The sequence below is a fragment of the Condylura cristata genome, unplaced genomic scaffold (assembly GCF_000260355.1).
Source record: "Condylura cristata isolate star-nosed mole 26May11 unplaced genomic scaffold, ConCri1.0 scaffold00008, whole genome shotgun sequence".
In the NCBI taxonomy this organism is placed as follows: Eukaryota; Metazoa; Chordata; class Mammalia; order Eulipotyphla; family Talpidae; genus Condylura; species Condylura cristata.
Window position 1 is genome coordinate 4,157,295 of NW_004567109.1, and position 21,103 is coordinate 4,178,397.

Here is a 21,103-nt window from a genome sequence, read left to right on the forward strand (position 1 = left end):
TGAAACACACTGCTGAGGGGAGCCGCAGGGAGACAGGAGAGGGCTGCTGCGCCCTGGGGGTCACTCCCCGGCCAGGGATCAAGCTCTTGCTGCAGTGGCTGCAGACAGCTTCATTGTGCTGCGCTTTAACCTGTTGTGCCACCAGGGAGGGCCCTGTTTCCACCTTTTCATGTGGCCTTTTTTCATTCCTTTTCTTGCAGAGACACCCTGGGAAAATGCTTCTTCCTACGTGTGGAAATTACTCTTCGAGGAGCTACCTACAGGATCTCATTTAGTGACACAGATCAGCTACCCCCTCCTTTCCGAATTGACAACTTTTCTAAGGTATCAAGTGGAGTTGGAAGCCAGCGTGTCAGCTTCATATGCCTAAAGACTAAAGACAGTGGGGAAATACATTTTTAACTTGGTTTAAAAGAAGCTACACAGGGACTTCTCTCACTGAACTGTCTTAGAAATTCTTGCCATTAGGAGGTGGTTTCTGCGGGTTGTTTTGGTTGCTGGGCACCCCTGTTCAGGCGGAGTGACTTCAGCCCCAAGAAGATACTTGAACTTGATTCAGCTGACATAGTGCCTTCTGCAGGCATTCCATAGAGAGGGGAATCAGATTGTCCAGTAGCGGGGGAATGAACAGTCCCAGGGTTATTGGTTACAGTGAGCAGTGTCATAACCTCCCATGTCAAGCCCCAAAAGAAATCATTACTTTTTCTTTTAAATCATATGTTTGAATGACAACATGTGACATGCCACTTTCTGCAGCTAAATTACACAATTCCTATTCCTTTCTGTCTGCAAAGTGCACCATGGGGAGGATGGTGTTGGGGGTGGGAGGGAAGAAAAGGTGCCACTTCGAAGACAGAATGGCTCTCCTAGATACACAGGCTGGCTTTTGAAAGCCATTTCCCCGATAGGCCGTAGCCCAGTCCTTCCATTGGAGAGTTTTCTGCAACTTGAAAGATGATTTTTAAGGCATTTGAAGGGGTGAGATGATGAACCTCACTTGCTATGTCTTGTATATGAGTCATTTGGGAAGACTCTGCAAGTTAAATCAAGGAGGCATGGAATTTCTTTCTAGATTTCCACCACCGCTTTGTCCTCTCTGCCTCTACTGTAGGTCCCGGTTGTCTTCACTCAGCATGGTGTGGCTGAGCCCCGGCTTCGAACTGAGGTGAAGCCCATGATGTCACTGGATTATGCCTGGGATGAACCCACCCTGCCACCTTTCATCACCCTGACTGTTAAAGGGGCAGGCTCCTCTGAGATCAGCTGCAACATGAATGATTTCCAGGACAACCGGCAGCTTTACTATGAAAATTTCATTTACATTGCTGCTACATACACATTCTCAGGGTAATGCTGAGTGAAATTACTGTTCTTGTAAAACAGAAGGTTCTAATTACTACTAGCTGGTTTTAAATTTTTAGCAGTTCGCAGGAGGTCAAGCGATAAAGAAAGATTCCTTCTACTCATTACCAGTCCTAGACTCAGATTCTGTTTTGAGAGGGCTTTACTCTAAACCCTTGACTTGTATAGCTAGATTAAAATTTATCCTAAGGGGTAAGACTCTTCTCTTTTCAAACATCTCCCTCAATAATTCATTCGAGTGTTTAACAACTACTAGAAAGCCTTTTTCTTATACCTTAAATTCCTCTTTTTCTGTGGTGTTTTCTAATTTTTTCATGTTTATTTAAAATTTCTTATAACTTCTAGGTTTGTTTTGCACTTCTTTTGAAACTGACTTTCAAATCATCTCCTCCTTAGAGATTACTGATGAAGCAGCTTTGTAAGGGATCTTAATAATTCCAGTTAATTTACAATTACATCTTCACTCTCACCTGACAAGTTGGGTTTAGAAAACTCAGGTGAAAACAGTGAACCCATTTTGTTCTGCTATGGGACGGGCCCATGGGTTTGCACAGAGGTTCAAAGCACTGGGCTTCCAAATGTCATCCATTAGCTTGTAAATAACAGCTGATCTTTTCTGTGCTGCTGCAGGGCCACTTTTAGAGTTTATCATGAAAACAGGCAAAATAACTAAATCTATAGCATTATGAATATAAATCACCTGATCAATAGGACACTTAAAGTCATTCCTTTGAAAAGTGTTCTGAATAATATTACTTATGGTTTCTTTTGTTTGTGTCGGAGGCGCACAAAATAATCTCCAGCCTGTGTGTTCTCTCTCCTCCACCGAGAGTCCGGATTTCACAGCCGGGCAAGGTAGAGTGAGCGTCCTTCCTTAGAAGAACCATCCTCTTGTCTGCCGCGGGGCTCTTTGTGATGGTGGTGCTGGGATTTCATCTGGTTGTAATTCAACCCGTCACGTTGTTTCTTTTTAAAGATTAAGGCATTTAACAGTGTGACATGCTTAAGGTTTTAGTGCCTCACAAAACCAGTTCTTAATCTAGTTGTTAATCATGTTTTTCTGCTTACGTTCTTCAGTTCAATTCCAGTAGTCAGTAAGCTCTTTAACTCAAGAACCCTAATCGAGGATTATGAGTTTAGTGGGCTGGACAGATATGGGACAGATGAGAGAGAGAGAGAGAGAGAGATTAGATACTGTTTCTTTGCTTTTGGGGGGCAATCTAGTGATGGGAAAGTGGACAAATTTTATTTTGGCCTTGTTGATTCTTAATGTAAATTTGAGGTGAAATTCACCCAACGTGAAACCATTCTGAAGTGAATAGTTCAGTGGTGTTTAGGACATTGCCCCTGTCACGCCGCCACCATCTCTCCCCTACAACAGCTTTATCACCTCAGAAATAGCCCCAAACCTACTAAGTAGTTCATGCCTCATTAACTCCTCTCAGATCCTGGCAGCCCACCAGGCTACGACCCTATGGACTTACCTGTCGGAGCATTTCAATAAGTGGGATCTCACATGCAGGATTCTGGGCATGGCGTCATCTCTACAAGCTCCACCCACATTGGCAGGTGCCCGCGTTTCCTTTCCTCAGTGATAGCCCTCATGTGGGTAGGCTGCCCTCGGTTTATCCACTGGTCTGCTGAGCAGCCCTGTGTCATCTCTGCCACATGGCTGTCGTGAACAGTGCTGCTGTGCCCTCGTGTGCGTTTCAAGCATTCGTTGTGGGCTCCTGTGTCTGTAGCACGAGTGGAATGACTAGGTCCTGCGGTTAGCACTGTTTAATGTTTGCGGGATCACGCGACTGTTCTCCACAGCAACTGACCCATTTCTTGCTACCACCAGCAACGTGCAAGGGTTCCAACTTTTCCGCGTCCTCAGCAACACGCTCTTTTCCTTTTCTTGCACGTGTGGGCATCCTGGTGGATGCAGAGCGGTATCTCAGTATGACTTTGAGTTGTGCCCCCTTCACAGCCGATGAAGCTGAGAATCTTTTCTTGTGCTCTTAGGATAATTGTATGTTTTCTTTGGAAAAATGTCTATTCAAACCCTTGCCCATTTGTAAATTTTATTTTTTGGCTTTTTTGGGTTGAATTTAAGAATTTTATTGTCGACTGATATGAATGCAAATCTCTTATCAATACATGATTTGCAGGAATCTGTGGATTCCCTTTTACTTTCCTCTGAATTTTTGTCAAAAGCTAATTTACTACTTTGGGGGTGGGGCCTCACCTGTGCTTTTGGTATCATAAAACTAGTTTTTAACTTTGAACTTATCAGGATTTTGATGAGAGAAATTAGTGGAGCCAGGAGGATAAATAAAGCCTCATCCAGCCCCCACCCCATGCACTTTGCAGCAGTATTCCGCCCAGCCTGGGACTCTTGAGCCACAGAGAAACACGGCACTGCTGAATTGGAAGAAGGCGGCTGTGCAACCTTTGTTGTCTTTTCATCCTAAAGGGATTTCTGGTTTCTTGCCAAAACTTAGGGCATGGTGATGCCGATGTCTGCCTGGCGGAGTAAACACTCGGGCCCGGAGAGTATCTGACCTAGCTTTTGTTTTTGTTTTTGTTTTTGTTTTCCCTGTAAAGAGATGCAGTCATCTGTGTCTGAATTTTTAGCCACTAAGTTACCAGAGGAGGGGAAATGTCAGAGCAGGTCTTCTGGCAAAGGCTTCTTTGAACTGGACAGGAAAACATCACCGTCTGGGTCTTTCTGCAATTTGAGTCAGATTTGTTCTTCCTATGAGTGAAAAAAATCTCTTCTTTGTAATAGAGGCTTGAGGCATTTGCAGTTAGGTACTTGAACACCTATGCGGGAAAGTATGTCTGTTTGTGCTCATGAACTCATGTTGTTACCTTGATTCTAGCTTACAGGAGGGGACAGGAAGGCCTGTGGCATCCTCCAAGGCCACTACCTGTGCAGAGCTTGTTCTGGATGTCTCCCCAAAGACACAGAGAGTCATTTTAAAGAAAAAGGTAAGAGAACTTAGAAATTGGGGTTTACAATAAATTCAGCACTTGGGTCTGAATCTTTCCCAAAGAGATTTTGAAGCGTAGGCTTGGGCTGAGTGACTTGGCGCTTGTCCTGGTGTGCCTGTTGTCTCCAGAAATGGGCTCTCAGAATCCTAAGCCCCCTCACCTCTGATGCCCTTCTGGAGAACTTAGTTCTTAAAGTGATTATTTTTTCTAAATTTCAACTTTTCTTCATTACTTACTTGTTCTGTTGTTTCACCACCCTCCAATCTACTTTTCCCTACGTTCAAATGGAAAAATAACCAAACTGCAACACCTCCCCACCCACAGCTTTTACGCCAACTGCAGACAGAGTTGGAAGTCAAAAAGAAAGAATAAAGGACCCTCCCGGGTGGTGCAAGGGGTTAAGTCTCAGCACTATGAAGCTATCAGTGGCCACTGTGGCCTGAGTTTGATTCCCAGCCAGGGAGTGACCCCCAGGGCACAGCAGACCTCTCCTGTGTCCCTGTTGCGCCCTTCAGCAGTGGATTTCTGTCAATTTACCTGTTCTGCTCCCCATTCTGTCTCTGGTGAATCCTCTCACATCCTGCACCGCTGACCTACACTCTAGTTCTTGTGTGCAAAAATAAATAAATCTTTAAAAAAAGAAAGAAGGACCATTTTGACATTCTTTTCCATTCACTTTAGGGAATATTTATGCTTATCATCCTCAAGAGAGTAAAATTTGTCCAAAAATACTACATATGCTAGAAGGACTGGTAGTAGATAGTTTAAACTTAAAGATGTTCTTGAACAGAGTGGTGTGGAAATTCATGTTAAAGAAGACAGGTTGCCAATTAATTAGTGGAAGCACATTTCTTTTAAAAAAAAAAAAATTTATGCATCCAGGCACTGAGGACTGAGGTACAGGTCAAAGGTGCGGGGGGTGAGAGGATTCACCAGAGACAGAGTGGGGAGCAGAACAGACAGATGTACCAAAATACACTGCTGAGGGGAGCAGAGAGGAAACAGGAGAGGTCTGCTGCGCTGGGTGGGTCAGCTCCCTGGCCAGGGATTGAACTCGTGCTGCACTGGCTCCAGATAGCTTCTTAGTGCTGCGTATTAACATGTTGTGCCACCAGGGAGCACCCTGGAAGCACATTCTATGAGGGATGTGCTCCTGAAGATTTTGACAGTGTAAAATCACATGATCCGGAAATAGCCCTGACCGAGGTGTCTGCTTACCACCAACTGTCGTGCCACAGACGGGGATGCTTCTCATCACCTGAAGTGTTGTGCGTGGTGCTTACACAGATTACTTGTGATTCGCTTGACCTTGGACTTCTGTGTCTCTGATTCCACTTTTAAATGGACAGGGCGGAGATTGAAATAATTGCAAATTCTGCATATCAGATGGATGTGAATACGTCTGTTTTTAATTCAGTTTTATTTTTTAAAGGCTTTATTGAAATACAATTCATTACCATACAAATCACCCCTTTAAAGTACACAACTCGGTGGTTGTCAGTGTATCCACTTGTATGCATGGCCCGCGGCACTCTGCCAGCACCTCAGGAAGAGACTCTTCTGTGCCATCACCCCCACCTCTCGCTCCCCTGCCCCAGCAGTCACCAACCTGCCCTCCATTGTACAGACTTCCCGATCCTGGACTTTCATATGAATGATCTTTTCTGACTGGCTTCTTTCACTTGGTCTAACATTTTTCGCGTTCACGTATCTTTCCATCTGTCAGAACTGCTGTGTTTGTTTTTATTTCACAACGGTTCAAAGACACATGATTCCAGTTTGCTTAAAGTGTTAGCGCAGTCCTTAATGTAAGCCTGTACTTACGTGAGGTGCGTTTTAGGAACAAGATTTGAGATTCTTGAAAGAATCTTGAAAGAATCTTAAAAGTAAAAAGGTATCTATACATATAATTTTTATACCTTAAGACAGTGTTTTTGCATTTGTTTCACTTGCTGAGGGTGAAACTAAGAAATGGGAGGACAAATGACAAATGAGTTACATTGACTCCTCGGACAGACTTGCATGAATCGCCATCGTGCCATCGAGAAATGAACTCAAGATTGTTAGTTGGAAACCAAGCGCAGAAAGCTTGACATCTTGTGTCTTTGTTTGGTTTTGGGTTTTTACTTTTTACTTTCAAACAATCTCAAATTCACAGAAAAGTTGGCAGAAATTCCAAGGAAGTGTTGCTGTGATTGACTTGTTACTGGTAACGTTAACTTTTAGCACTTGATTGAGGTGTTGTTTGCCAACTCCCATGTGAGGTTTCTTTTTCTCTTGGATTCAATAAATACTGTGAAGCGGTACTATGAAGCCATGTACATACCCCACTCACCGCACTTTCCGAGTACGTGTTTACGTACGTGTGTGTCTGTGTTAGCATCGGCCCTTGTCACACAGCTCTGCAGACCGGTGACTTAAGCAACAAGAATGTGTTTCTCACGCTCTGGAGGCTGTTACGTCTCAGATTAGCTGGCTGGCCAGCTCAGTCCCCTGGTGAGGGCCGTCTTCCGACTAGTTGACTTCTGCCTTCTCCCTGTGTCCCCTGCTGGGCATGGAGAAGGCACATTCTCTTCTAAGAGACCCCACTCTTGTGACCTCGCTTAACCCAATTACTGCCCAGCAGCCCCATTTCCAGATGCCGTCACAATCGCCAGAAGACCCGCCCTGGAAGTAAGAATCCATAGAAGGGCTGTGCAGTCCCTGACCCACTGTGTCGCATGGCGTGTCTGTGTATCGGCATTTATTTTGATGCTCAGCTCTCATTTTCAGCCAGTGGGAGCGCCTTTCACCTTCTAACACCTCTCGACATGTGACCCTCATTCCTGAGCACTTCCTTTCTTACGGGACTCACCTGTACTTTCCCTGCAGGGTTCATGGGATTTGCTGCTGCTTCAAGGAATTAGAGCCCTTAGCCACGCCCACCAGGTGCTCTCGCTGCTGTTGTGGGAGCGCTGTTTCCAGGACCTCCGAGAACAGAACTAGGATTTTACAGATGCGGCTCTCACACCCACACGTGTGCATTACACATACTTAATCAATACATATCCCGTACATAGCTGTATGTCACATATGTTTCTGTATCTTTCCCTGTACAGTGAAAAGCAGTTCACACCAATATTTCCAATTCCAGCTCAGCCTCACAAAGTTCATTCAGGTTTTCTCCTTTGGACAGCACTGTGGATGCATTTACTGAATGATCTGCTGTCCTGCCGTGTATGGACCCGTGACTTCTAATGTGGGCATCAGGGAGCATGTGTGGACTGCAGATGGAGGGCACAGCTCTATTTCCATCCTTGCACAGACCTAGGAGATAGAGGCACAGTGTAGAGAGTGTTGTGTCTTTTTAGGTTGATTTCTGGTCTTACCATTTACTTATAGTTGACATCAGGTATGTCACATTGCTCAGGAGTCTCATTTTCCTGCTGGTCTCCCAGGTTTGTGGGAAAGATCAGCTGAGATAATGTACAAAGACAGTCTCACATACAGAGACATAGTCACAGGAACGTGGCAAACACAGATGGGTACGCATTGCTGCATACCTGGTCATAAGGACCCTAAGGAGGAGCTTAATTTCCCCCTTTGACAGAGGCAGAAACTCAGGTACAGAGAGATTTAGACCTTGTTCAAGGCCACCAAGGCGGTCCGTGGTACTGGGCTTCAAATCTTGTATCTGACTGTGGCAGTCAGGCTGCTCAGCCAGTTTCTACTCAGGCAGTTCATGTACCAGCTTCTCTCCATTGACATGGCATGTGGATAAGCTCATGGTGCCCAGAATGCTGTGTGTGGCTTGGGAGGAATCCCATCTGGTGGGCATGGTTACAGTCCGGACAAATTCAGATGGAGCATGCTCTCCCATGTGAGGGTGCTGGGGATGGTTGGGTGTCCTTGAAATGGAATAGGGATTGTGTTAGGAATATATGGCTGAGTGGTTCAACATGTCAGCTCTGGAACCCAGCTCTGGAGATTCTAATCTTTGCTCATGGGAAGTGTCTTCATCTCACTGAGCTTTGATTTCCTCGTATGTAAACGATAATGGTGTATACGGGACTGGATTCTTTCGAAGATTAAATGAGTTGTAAGTTACTACAGGTGAATCCTCCAGTTCAATCACTGGCACATAGTGAATGGTCAGTAGGTATTACCACCACCTCCACCATGTCAGCTTTTGCGACTACTTCTGTGTAATGGACTTCATAGACTTTCACTGACTGCCCTGGAAGTGCAAGTGCTGTTTATGAAGTGTTCCTGGAGAAAGTCTATCTAAAATTAACATGGTCACTTACTTTTATATTTAAGTACAATCATATTTCCTTTATACACATGGGCAAGGAGACTGCTGGTAAACTCTGGTTGTCTGGCAGTTAGGAGGATCATCAGTTAGTCAGATACTGAGGCTGTTGTATATACTTGATCTAACTGGGTCACCCTTTAAGATAAAGCACCCAGGGCTCACCATCTGTGGTAGCAGGGATCACAGCAGTAGCTAGTGGAGGAAGTTAGACTGAACCCCAGCTGACTTGGTTACTCAAAGTAACTTGTTTTAAAATTTACATGATACATGGTTTTTGGTTAATTTGTTCAAGAGTTTATTCTGTTCATCCTAAATATAACTAGAGATTGACAACAATGCAAGTTTGAATTAATCATTTATATATTAAATGTCTTTAGTATAATTTCTACTTGAGAACCTATCTAGCCCATACCCATAGATGAAGCTCTTGATATCCTAATAGAAACTATGGCTACACGTAACATCTCTTTCTGTCTCTGCTCACCAGGAACCAGGGAAGCGCTCTCAGCTCTGGAGAATGACTGGAACAGGCATGCTGGCCCACGAGGGCTCTTCTGTACCCCACAACCCCAGCAAGCCCTCGTCCTCCCGCTCCACCGAGGGTTCTGCCATCTTAGATATAGCTGGCCTTGCCGCAGTAACTGACAACAGGTGATTTTTTTGCGCTGTCTGTATTCAAGTTCGTGCCCTTCACATGCACACTCAGGAAGTCTATACCAAAGAGCGGAGAATTCCAATTAGCAAAGTCAGAATTTGTACTTTTATGTTTGTAGTTTTCTTTAAGGACAGACGCCTGCCGCATTTCCATACGCGCAGTGGACCTTCATTGGTTCTGTGCTTTAAGGAACTGCTCGTGCAGTGTTACAGGTGCTTGGCAGCTGGAGGGGCATGTCGTGAACAGAGACGGTCTCTTCACCAAATTGCCATCCATGCTTTCTCCCTAGAAGTGAGCAGTTTCTTTTCTTTTTAATCTTTTAAGAACTTTGTTAAATATTTCACAAACAGAAGTAAATTATGAAGACAGTAATCACACGTATTTTTAGAACTCCTCAAGTTTAAATCAACTCTTTAACTTTGAGCAAGTTACATGTTAATTTCGCCATAAAATCAATATATTTGTTTTCAGCTAATGCCTTCTTTACTTCCAGAGTGCCTTACTTACATCTTAAAGCCATTGTAAAATAGAAGTATTTGAAAATTTCTCTAGTTGGCATCACTTCTCATCCCACGTGATAAGGCGTCCTGATGTGAGAACCTTACAGTGTGGTTATGCATTTTGAGTCCTTACGTCACTCTGTGTTCCCCTTCTCGTTGCTTTCCATTGTTTTTCTTTTTCCTCACTAAGATATTCCTCACTGCCACTGGACTTAAGCAAACCATCAGCTTTTAAGTATGGAGGGATTTAGAAAGAGGAAGCTGCGATCCTCATGTTCTTTCTGACCTGAAATATTTGACTTGGAGACTGAGGGCATTTTCCTTTTTCCAGGTATGAACCATTGATGCTACGAAAGCCAGACCGCAGGCGAAGCACAACTCAGACGTGGAGTTTCCGAGAAGGGAAACTGACCTGCGGGCTACATGGGCTGGTTGTCCAGGTCAGTGGTTTTTCAAGTCCCCGATACCAGCCTTCTTTGAAGCACAGCCCCAGCGAGGTCGCACGGGTGCGCTGTCAAGGGGAGCAGGTGCAGAGCGGGTGCTCCTGTGGCAGCTGGAGTCCTCTTCTGCTCTGGCTGAAACAACGTGAAGGGTGTTTCGTTGTGCGCTGGATATATTTATCATGGGCTGGTCTTGAAGTGACACATAACAAAGGTGGTAAGCATGGCTGCTTTTCTGTGACGAGGTGCTTTTTCCTGGATTATCCAGATTTTTTTAAATGGCGTAGATTTCCTACGTAAGTTTAAAAAGAATGGGAGAAAGTACGTCAGCTAGCAGCCCATCACTAAGTTAGCTGGATTAGTTCTAGACCAGTCAGGTAGCAGCTGCCACGTTTTCTGTGAAGTATTCTGGGAGCTAGTGGCGAGCATCACAGGTTTTACTTGTTCTTCATTCTTTCAATTTCCACATTTTCAGCAGTGCCCAAATACACATTTAATTGTTGTAGCAAATGTCAGAATGAAGATTGCTGGTCAGATTCCTCTCTCCTCTCTCATCTTGTCTACCAGTGGTAAATTCTCCCAGGTACTGTATAAATAAGCACATATGTGTTTGGAAAATTGCCTGTCATTTTATATTTTCTGCCCTGTGGCTTCGGGCCAGGAATGAAAGCTAGGTCTCAGGTGCGTGCGGGGAAGGACACATAGGAGAACAACGTGCGTGTCAGTGTGTGCAGCTCTGCTTTGGTGCAGGTTTTGTCTGAAAGGTAAATCCTAGAATGTCAGGCCCTGGCTAGAGAATTCTTGGTGTGTCTGTGCCCAGTGGGAACCAGGCTGTGCTGCCGTCGTGGGGGAGGGTTCTTCAGGCCAGTGTGCAGAGCTGTGTGGAGCCTCTGACGGCTATTTTGATGAGATTTATTTTCTTTATCTCTGTTGCCCTGAGCTTTTTTCATCAAAGACAAGCTGCTTACTTACATGAAGCACACATCTGGAGTGGATTTGTGATTTTCAATTAGCAATACAATTCAGACTTCTAGAGGCAAAAGCGGGCTTGTTTTAATTGGTGGGTTCCGCATCTGACCCTAACTTCTGGTTTGTTTCTAAAGCCCATGTAATTCCGATTCTCTTGGAGAATTCTCCCCCTAAAAAGTCCTTCTCTAATGTTTGTTGTTTCTTGAATCTATTTCATCATTTCCCTGCTGTGAATAACAATAACAAACAAGATCCCAGCCATGTAGTCTTTGTTAGGGAAATAAGCTTGTTTCATTCTTATTAATCTGAATAAAGTAATTGAAGGCATTGAAACATTTTCTGACACTCTCCTTATAAGGTGGTGTATGCCCTTTCTTTCTAAACTTAGAGCAGTCATAAAAAGCTTTCTCCATGTTGAAACTTGTCATAGAAACCCAGCTCAAGATCTCCTTTTCATTACTCAGTATTTAAAAATTAGCAAAGGGGCTGTAAACGCTCTAGCCATTGTTTTCTCTAGCCCTGTATCTGCTCTCCCATCAGCTTCATCTGGTTGACTTCCACCTTATGTGGGGTGGCATAGCAAGAAACTCCTCTTCTCCAAAGACCTGGGCCTCCGACAGTGTTTCCAGCTCCCTATTCCTGAGGAACACCATCTTTTGAATATTTGAGTTGACCACCCAGTATGTGTCCGTCTAGGGAGGTTCTCAATCTTTAATTCACTTCTTTCTGGAACACTTACTGGTACTGACACTACTTTACTTTCAGAATGTTTCCAGTTGTTAAGTAAACCCTACTGAGAACACCCAGAGAAACAAGGTCTTGGGGCCTTAAAAAAACAAACAAACAAACAAAACACTGCTTTAATGGCTAGAAGTATTGTAAAGAATGTGCTCTGTTGCTAGACTTATCTATGACTCATAATTCCTTGAATTCATACAGCATAGTTTTCCATCATGCCTAAGTCATCCTACTGTTTTCTACCATATGTAAAGCTGCAAAATAGTAACTGGTATATACATTGTCCATGACCCCCCAAAAGAGGGTCAGACTTGGTCACTTACTTCAGTGATAGGCAAAACTGTCAGCATTATTATCTTTGCCCTTGCTTATGTGTCTTTAATGTTTTTTAGGCCAAAGGAGGGCTCTCTGGTTTGTTTGATGGAGCTGAAGTTGTTCTTGGTCCTGACACTTCTATGGAGCTTTTGGGGCCAGTTCCACCTGAACAGCAATTTACTAACCAAAAAATGAGACCTGGTTCTGGAATTCTGTCCATCAGAGTCATCCCAGATGGACCAACTAGAGCACTCCAGGTGAAAATTTATCATAGAAGTTGATGTGAATCTCAGTGTGTGTTTTTCTCCACAGTGGTTATTCACACAGTAAATATTTAGTGAAATACTTGTGCTGTACCCTGAGGATGTGGAACCCTCGTTTATGAAATGCATACAAGACCTGCCTCACAACGTTGTTAAAGAGTTAAAGTATAAGTAAAATGTAATATAAAAGTGGAAGAATTCAAGAAGATATAATTATTGTTATCGATACTATAAATTGCAGTTAATGTATTCATTTATAAATAATTGGTATACTGATGACATTAAGAATAAGATACTATATGATATCCCTAATCAGGTTAATAAAATGTTTTGTTAAGAAAGTAGGAATGGAGGGTGTTCCAAGGAATGGATGGAAAGGAGGTTGGCTATGTGGGGGTGGCGTGGTCACTTCCTAAGCGAAGTAATATGTAAACTGGACCTAATGGTTAACTAAAAGGAGCTAGCTGACTAGAAAGGGAAGGGGGGGGGAGCCGTGCCCTAAAATGAGAATGTTCATGCAATAGCTATTTATTGAGTACCTATTTAGATCCAGGTATGCTTCTAGGTACTGAGTATGTACTAGTGAACAAAGTTCCCTGCCTTCTTGCAGCATTTATTCTAGGGGGGAGTCAAAAGGTAATCGTAATTTACATCATAAGTAAACGATACAGTATTTGGGAAGTTGATATGTAAAGGCCTGAAGATAAGAAAGAGTGACATACTGACACATAAAATATGGTAAGAAATAAGGTGGAGACATTCTAAAGATTTCATGGTTATTCTGTAGGAACAGGGAGACATGATGGCATAACCAGAAATGTCTTATAAATGGCTCACTCTGGCTGCAAGGTGTAGAGTTAGGATGGAGTAAAACTGGTGATAGAGAAAGAACCTTTAGGAGATGCTTGCAGTGAGCTGGATGGGAGGGCATGGTAACCCAAACTGGCACAGGGAGGACATTGGGGAGAAGTTGAACAGAAATGAGAGCTCACTTGGGAGCAGTCAGATTTAGTGATTGATTGTATGGGAGGAGAGAGGAAGCACTTAGAATTCTTATTTGGGCAGCTTGGAGGCTGATCCTCCACATAACAAGGAGCTGACCACAGGGCGAACTTCTGGGGGAAGAGGAGTTAAGTTTTGGACTTAAGAAGAATATGCAACATACTTGAAGTTGCCCAGACATCAGTGTAAATATGGGTCTGACTCTCACGGGGAGATCTGTGCTCTAGATACGAATTTATCAGGTCTGGTGTAATTAACTAGCTAAGGGAAAAGACCGTGTGTTGGCATATACCAGTGAATTCATGTAACAGTTTATTGTGATCCACAGTACTGCTATGAAAGTACCTTTTGCAAGGCAAAGGTTCAGTGCAGTGATCTTGAGATTTGGATATTTTGACTTGAGCCATGGCTTTGGATTTATCTACGAATGCCAAACTTCACTATGTGCGTTTCTCACTATGGCAGGTTGGTGTTTATCAAATAGACTTAAAACCAAGTTTGCCTTGTTAGTACATAAATAGTGCTTCAGCAGTGCTTTGGAACCAGTAACTCCCGTAGGATTGTGAATCCTATAGCAGACACACTTGGTAGGAAGTCGGTTTCACTTGGTAGGAAGTGCAGCCTAAGGTCTCTTAGTCAGTGTTTCATTTGCCTTCAGATAGCAGATTTCTCCCAGCGGAAAAGTGACCGTTCATCATATGAAGTCAATGAGCTTCCTGTTACTGAACAAGACCTGCAGAAATTGAGGAATCCAGATACAGAGCAAGAATTGGAAGTAAGTTGTTTTTTGTGTGTTTGTTTTTAATTTTTTTTTAAGATTTATTTATTTATTCATACAGAACTGGGGTACAGGCCAGAGATGCAGAGGGTGAGAGGATTCACCAGGGACAGAGTAGGGAGCAGAACAGGCAGATCGACGAAGTACACTGCTGAGGGGAGCAGCGGGCGGGTCAGGAGAGGTCTGCCACGCCATGTGGGTCACCTCCAGGGCAGGCGAGGATCCAACTCATGCAGAAGTGGCTTAAGCGTCTTAGTGCAGTGCTTTAACCCGCTGTGCCATCAGGGAGGGCCCGGAAGTAAGTTTTAAATATTGTATGTTGACATCTTTGATCATTAAATTGTTTGGAACTTTGCCTTGTAGTTTTCTCAGTTTAGGACTTCTCTTTCTACTCTTGAGAATTCTAAATATAAGTGTTGCTTCATGGTACTTGATGTTTTCACAACCTGAATATGTGATGGAAATGATAGCTAAAGTCTTTGTAGGGTCAGAATGTAATAATGTTCTAAGGTCAGGTCACAGTAAAGACAGTTCAATTATTTGAATTTAAACAGAATTTAAACGGAGTCAGTTCACTAACATCTTCCTTTTCTTCTCCCTGTTTGGCATTGGGAAGTCAGTGAAAGTTTGATAAGGAAGATGAGATGAACATCAAACTGCACACTTATTCAGTATTTATTCAGTGATTTTCAAAAATAAAGTACCCATGTATAAAGCTCTGAGTTGGATATTATAGAAGTTCAGTGAATAATTTACTGAAAGCTTGACTCACAAGTAGGGACAGAAATTCTCAAAACGATTACATTCCTGTAACAAAATGCCCAATGTCGTCAATGCCACAGTAGAAATATCCTCATGTCACTCTGGAGTTTTTGTTGGTGTGAGCTAATGGTGCTTGAGCCATCCAGGCAAATACCTCATCTGCTCAGAGGTAGAGCAGGGCGCTTTGAAGCCAGTTGTTACCTTGTACTCTCTTTTACTTTCCTTTCAGGTGCTTGTAAAGTTAGAAGGTGGAATTGGGTTGTCTTTAATTAATAAAGTTCCAGAAGAACTGGTCTTTGCAAGTCTTACAGGAATCAATGTGCATTATACACAGCTTGCAACAAGTCATATGCTTGAACTCAGCATACAGGATGTACAGGTAAGGGGCGGGGTGGGGGCAGCATTCAGAACTTATTAGTCACCTGGTCTTTTTGTTGAAAACCCAGGTGAATCCAGTGTTTGCTATTCTAAATAATGTTTTGATGGAAATATCTTCTGATTGTTTATATATCTAGTCACCGAACTTCAGACTATATGAATCAAAACTAATAGAATAAAAGGAGAAATAGACACATACACAGTAAGAATAGAAGATTTCACTACTCCTCTGAATAACTGATAGAGCAAATAAGGAGAAGGTCATCAGGAATAAACTAAACTTAAACACCTCTATCACTTAGACTTAATTGATGGTTATAGAGCACTCTTCCTACCAAGAGCAGAAAACACCTTCTCAAGTGCACATAAAACCTTTTCGAGATAGATCATGTTCTGAACTAGAAGAGAATTCTCAGCATATTCTAAAGGGATCAGAGCATCTTTTCTCATCACAATGGAATTAAAATAGAAATAAAAGAAGGATAGCTCAAAAATTCCCTCAGATATTTGGAAAGTAAACAATACACTGCTTAGTAACCCAAGATAAAATAAAAAATCATAATAAAAAATTAGAAAGTATTTTGAACTAAATGAAAATACAGCATGTCGGAATTTGTGAAAAGCCACTAAAGCTGTATTAAAGGGGAATTTATGGCAATAAATGCTGTTTACTAGAAAACGAGAAAGGTCTCAAAACAATGAATGCAGGTATGAACTGAAGGCTTGGTCAGAAGTGTGCTTCTGTCCTAAGCCCTGAGTGGGGCAAAGAAGGGAGGTACATGGCTTGATTTGTGATTTTAGAAGGTCACTGTCTCGAGTACAATGTAGGGCTGAGAACAGAAGTAGGACAGGGTGCTCCGGGCCTCACACCCTTCCCTTGGCACTTTAAGAATCAACACAAGAAAAGACAGCAGCAGTTGTTCAAAAGGACTGCGTGGAAATTCATGGGATGTAATAGAAATGTCAAAGGATTTGGTGCCAGAAATATCTTCATTTGAATCCCAACTCTTCCACTTACTGTGTGAATGTGGACAAGTAATTTAACTTTTCTAAGCTTTTGTTTACTTTTTGTAAAATGGGTTGGGGGGCATAATCTAACATCAATGATATGTTAGGCAATATGTAGAAAATATCCTTTGGGTTACCCAGCAGATGCTTTCTCTCTCCACCCTCTTCCTAGTGTGTAAAATGGGAAGGGAAGGTGGTTGCTGCCTGCAGTGAGTCTCCTGACATCCAGAAACTTACCTAATATGCAGGGAATATTCTCAGTTGTGGTACCACCAAGGCCTCAATAGATCAGTCCCTCAGGCCACTGGGGTCCCCACTGAAGGGGATGACTTGAAGACAGGCAACTCTTCCCATTGGTAGCCTTAAGAGCTACCAATCAAGGTCAGTTATAATTGACTCTCTAGCTTTAGATCTCTCCTTTTAAGGAAGTTGGAACAAGAGAGATACATCAGTTGCATCTTGCTGAAGCCCTGGGATCAGCAGACCTAGATTTCAATCTCTAGTTCTGTCCTTGTCTAGCTGTGCAGCTTTAAAAGGGTCCTCTCTCCTGAGCAGCCCCACCTGAGACGCGAGACCGGTGGAGTCGTGGAGGCTGCCACGTGGGTGGCAGCAGCGCCCTTAGTGGAATCATTTCAAGCTCACTGGTTCTGTGAGATAATGCTTGTGAGGTGGCAAGCGAGGTGCTTGCCACTGGACTCACCAAGGAAAGTACCTGCTTCTGTGACTGGTCTTCAGTGGAAACGGCTTTTTTCCTAGCTTGCTGTTGAGATGGGGGGAAATGGCAGGGGTGCTTTTGAGTGACTGCCTATTATGAGGCCCCACCTAGGGATAAAAGCCGAACAACTTGTCTGTCTTGCTCTGCTTGTTCTGTGTCCTAGGTGGACAATCAGCTCATTGGCACCACTCAGCCCTTCATGCTCTACGTGACTCCCCTGAGCCATGAGAGTGAGGTCATCGAGACAGGCCCTGCTGTGCAGGTGAACGCGGTGAAGTTCCCCAGCAAGAGCACACTGACCAACATCTACAAGGTAGGCCAGCGGGTGGCTGATTGCCCTCTTGTAGCCGCTTGTCAGATGAGCCGTGCAGGGAGTAGAAGGAGATGTCTTGCAGGCTCTGGCCCATGTGACGTGAGTGGTGTGGAGGGTTTGTAGGAGTTGCTTGTCTTAGCACTGGGTTTGCAGTCTGTTCCCACTGCTCTTGTGGGTGACAGTGCTAACCAGGACCAGCACTGACTCAGGCACATTAGTAAGCACGAGTCACCATTGGAAAGGGACAGGCCTGTGATGGACATCCTGCTGTGGAAGCTGCTGGAGTCTACTGAAAGCAGGAATCCCAAAGTGCTGGGCGCTCTTCCCTGGAGACATCTCCACGGGTAAGCTAGTGGTCATAGCAGCAAACTCTGGGAAGGCAGGACCCGGCCAAGGGCTGCTTCCCTATTTCTGGTCCCTTGTCACCAGCACTGATAGATCCAGGTTTGTGTGTGGCCCCCACACACTCACAGGCATCCATGTGTGCTCAGTACCAGCAGGCTCACTGCTCTGCACATGGGCGTTACCCCGGCTGATGGGCACAGAGGCCCTGGGAGCCACACACGAGCACGCGATTTGTCTACTGAACAGCTGGGACTTGGTTAACTGTGACTTTGTAGAGAGAGATGAGCGAGAAGTACTTATAAAATTGCCTGAGTAGAGAAACCATGTCATACCATTGGGCCTGAGCGACACAGAGGAGGTCCTTCTGGGGCTCACACTGTCAATCTGGATCTCTCGTCTCCAGCACCTGATGGTGACAGCCCAGAGATTCACCGTGCAAATTGAGGAGAAACTGCTCCTTAAGCTGCTGAGTTTCTTTGGCTACAATCAAGCAGAATCAGGTAAAGTTGAATGTTTTGGATTTATATTGGAGAATTGGCTCGAGCGGCATTTTCAGTCTGCTTGTGGAAGTAGGTTGTGTGGATGACTGACGAGTGTGCTCTCCACTTCGTAGCCTGAGCCAGGAAGCCAAGGCTTGTGTTTCAGTTGTTGCCTTTCAGAGTTCGCTTGTTCACAGGTGGTGAGCTGTGAATGAGGACTGCCACTCTGAGGCCCTCTGGTACTTCGGAGTGCCCAGTGGTGAGCTGTTGGGAAGCAGGACATCGTTCTTCCTGTCTCACCTTGTTAGGCTAACAGGAGTGATGTTCCTTGTTTAGCAAATCCACTGTTTCCTGACTGTTTACTAAGCAGACACAGGACTAAGAATCAGAAATCCCATCAAGCATTTCCTCTGGTTTAGTTGAGACAAAAAATCGACTAGCCTCAACTTCTTAACTTCTTAGGTCCGTGCCCTTATGCCTCTGTGTTTACAGAGATTTCTAGTTACTGTTCTTTTCTTTGGGGAAGGCGATAAGATAAGCTGTTGAGAAACGTAAATTTTCCAGCAGTGCTACAGAAATAATTAGCTCTCTCTGCTTTGGCGCCCTCGTCATGGTCTTTGAAAGACTGTGTATATGGCATAGAAAGAATCAGTAATGCTTAGTCTTTTGAAGCCTAAGCTACATATTAAGCCTGAAGAAATAACAAGATGGAAATTTTCGTATTTATCGTCCCATGTCGACTCTGGGGGAAGGAGAATCACTGGGGCCATGCGCACACCGGCACGGGCAGTGCAGGACAAGGTTTCTCTTTCGGTTAGACTTTAAGCTGTAAGTGTATTTGGGATCAAGAGCAGAATCCTGCTTGTTTGGTTCCAGGTTGGAGCACTGGTGCTGTTTATGTTCAGACTTGTGAGCCTGCCTGCCAGGTATCGTCCCCTTTTGCACCCTTCCCGGGCCGTTTTATTTTAAATTTGACTGGGCATGCCTTTGTTGTAAGTGTTCTCGTAAGTGACACTAGGTCAGTTTCCCCCTAGTCATTGTACAGGGATTTAGTCTTTGTAAACTCCTTCCAGCCTCCCACCATTCTCTTTTTTTCTTATAAACAGAACTAGATGGCTGCAGTCTATTAGGTTTTATTCTACAGCACATGAACTCGAGTGACAGTAAGCTTCCCCGGCGGGTGTGGGTGTGGGCAGGCACAAGTGCGCAGAGCACGTGGCTGTGTTCTGTTCTGTGTCGACCCTTTTGAGTTTGTGAGATGAGTGAACAATCTTCACCTGTGTATTAAAGTGGGTGTTCTGCTTTTTGGGAGATAGCGTGCTTTTGCGATCACATTTTTGTAGTTCTTTCTAGCCTGCAGCCTGTTTGTTTTTAAGGTGTTATGTTTCATTCAGATCCATTTTTTTCCAGATTGATTATTTAGTTGGTCATGATGTTCATTATGATTCAGTCAGTCTCACTCTAAATATTTATTTGAATATTGTCTTAGGCAATAAACTCAGATAATCTGGCTCATTTATAATAACAGCCACAACACTTTCTAGAAAACTCACTGCCAGCAAAAAAACTCTGCCAGCAAATTTCCCCCCAGTGATGGGTGCTTCCCCCACCCCATTTAGCGATCCCACCTGGCTTGTTTCTTCCAAAGATGTTATCAGCCGATGGGTGGAGTCACACATCAAGACTTTGAGCTGTTGTGTGCTTGAAAAACAACACAAGACACATCTGTTTTATAAAGAAACGGCATCAAGATACTATACGTATCACTAATCCTAAAAAGCTAAATTTAGACTGACGTTTACCTTTTGGTGAATTTTTCCTGATGTGAATGTAAGTATTTGAATCATGAGATTTCAGGGAATTAACTTAAAAAGAAAATTCTCTCCTTTTTACCAGAGGTGGAAAAATATGATGAGAATCTCCATGAAAAGTCAGTTGAACAAGGTGGAACCCCAATTCGGTACTACTTTGAGAATCTCAAAATCAGCATTCCCCAGATCAAGCTGAGTGTGTTCACCTCCAACAAGCTGCCATTGGATCTTAAGGTGAGCTGACATCAGTGTAAATTTTTTTAAATGTCTTCTTTAGAAAACAAATGAGCATGTTTCCAGCTTGCTTTTTCTGTCCAGCAACAGTTGTGATAGATACGTTATAGGTTTCCTTTTTTAAAAGTTTATTGACCTCATAGTCCACCCCCGCCCCCTTTCTCTCTCCTCTTTCTTGCTCTCTCTTTCCCTCCTCCCCTCTCTCCCTCCCTCTTTCTCTCTCTCTCTAAGAATGACTTTGCTGAAGATAAAGGAGTAATAAAAGAGAGTAAACACAGAGAGTTATATAAAACCCAGCTGCCTCTGCTTAGTCTTGGCTTATCTCAGTGAGGTAAAAGCCCCCTTCCCTAGGACTGCCCAGGACAGAAAAGCACAGCCAAGACTGGATCTTTTTTGTGCTCAAGATCTGCCTTCTCTCCTAGCTCATTCTCTCTGTCTCTCTCCCTTCTCCCTCCCCCTCCCTTCCTCCTCACCCCTCCCCCTTCCCCCTCCTCTTGAATGGTGGATGCTAGAAATGTCTGTCAAATACCCACTGAGGTATGACCTCCTACTGCTGTATAAGGACATAACACCCCCACATTCTGATATATACTTGACAGATATAATCTAAATACCATCTTTCTCTTCTGCAATAAAATATATTTTAAGTAAGGAATCAGATAGAATTTAAATCCAAGCCTGTCTTAATGCTCGTGTCTGTGTATTTCCCCTTAGAACATTGGGATCAAAGACTATTAGGAGAGCTCTTCTTGCTCTGTGAATA

At 43.7% G+C, this 21,103-nt stretch overlaps 1 protein-coding gene across 2 annotated transcripts in view; it reads left to right on the forward strand.

Moving 5' to 3' along the window:
- The window catches only part of VPS13D (vacuolar protein sorting 13 homolog D (S. cerevisiae)), a 184,381-nt gene that overhangs the window by 90,550 nt on the left and 72,728 nt on the right, over positions 1-21,103 (forward strand). For both annotated transcript variants that reach the window (XM_004678519.2, XM_004678520.2), the window contains 11 exons: positions 201-324; positions 1,112-1,347; positions 4,230-4,338; positions 9,123-9,286; positions 10,122-10,230; positions 12,330-12,509; positions 14,176-14,292; positions 15,287-15,436; positions 17,322-17,471; positions 18,220-18,316; positions 20,192-20,340. In XM_004678519.2, coding sequence (XP_004678576.1) covers positions 201-324; positions 1,112-1,347; positions 4,230-4,338; positions 9,123-9,286; positions 10,122-10,230; positions 12,330-12,509; positions 14,176-14,292; positions 15,287-15,436; positions 17,322-17,471; positions 18,220-18,316; positions 20,192-20,340 — 1,585 coding nt within the window. The remainder of the gene's footprint in view (positions 1-200; positions 325-1,111; positions 1,348-4,229; positions 4,339-9,122; positions 9,287-10,121; positions 10,231-12,329; positions 12,510-14,175; positions 14,293-15,286; positions 15,437-17,321; positions 17,472-18,219; positions 18,317-20,191; positions 20,341-21,103) is intronic.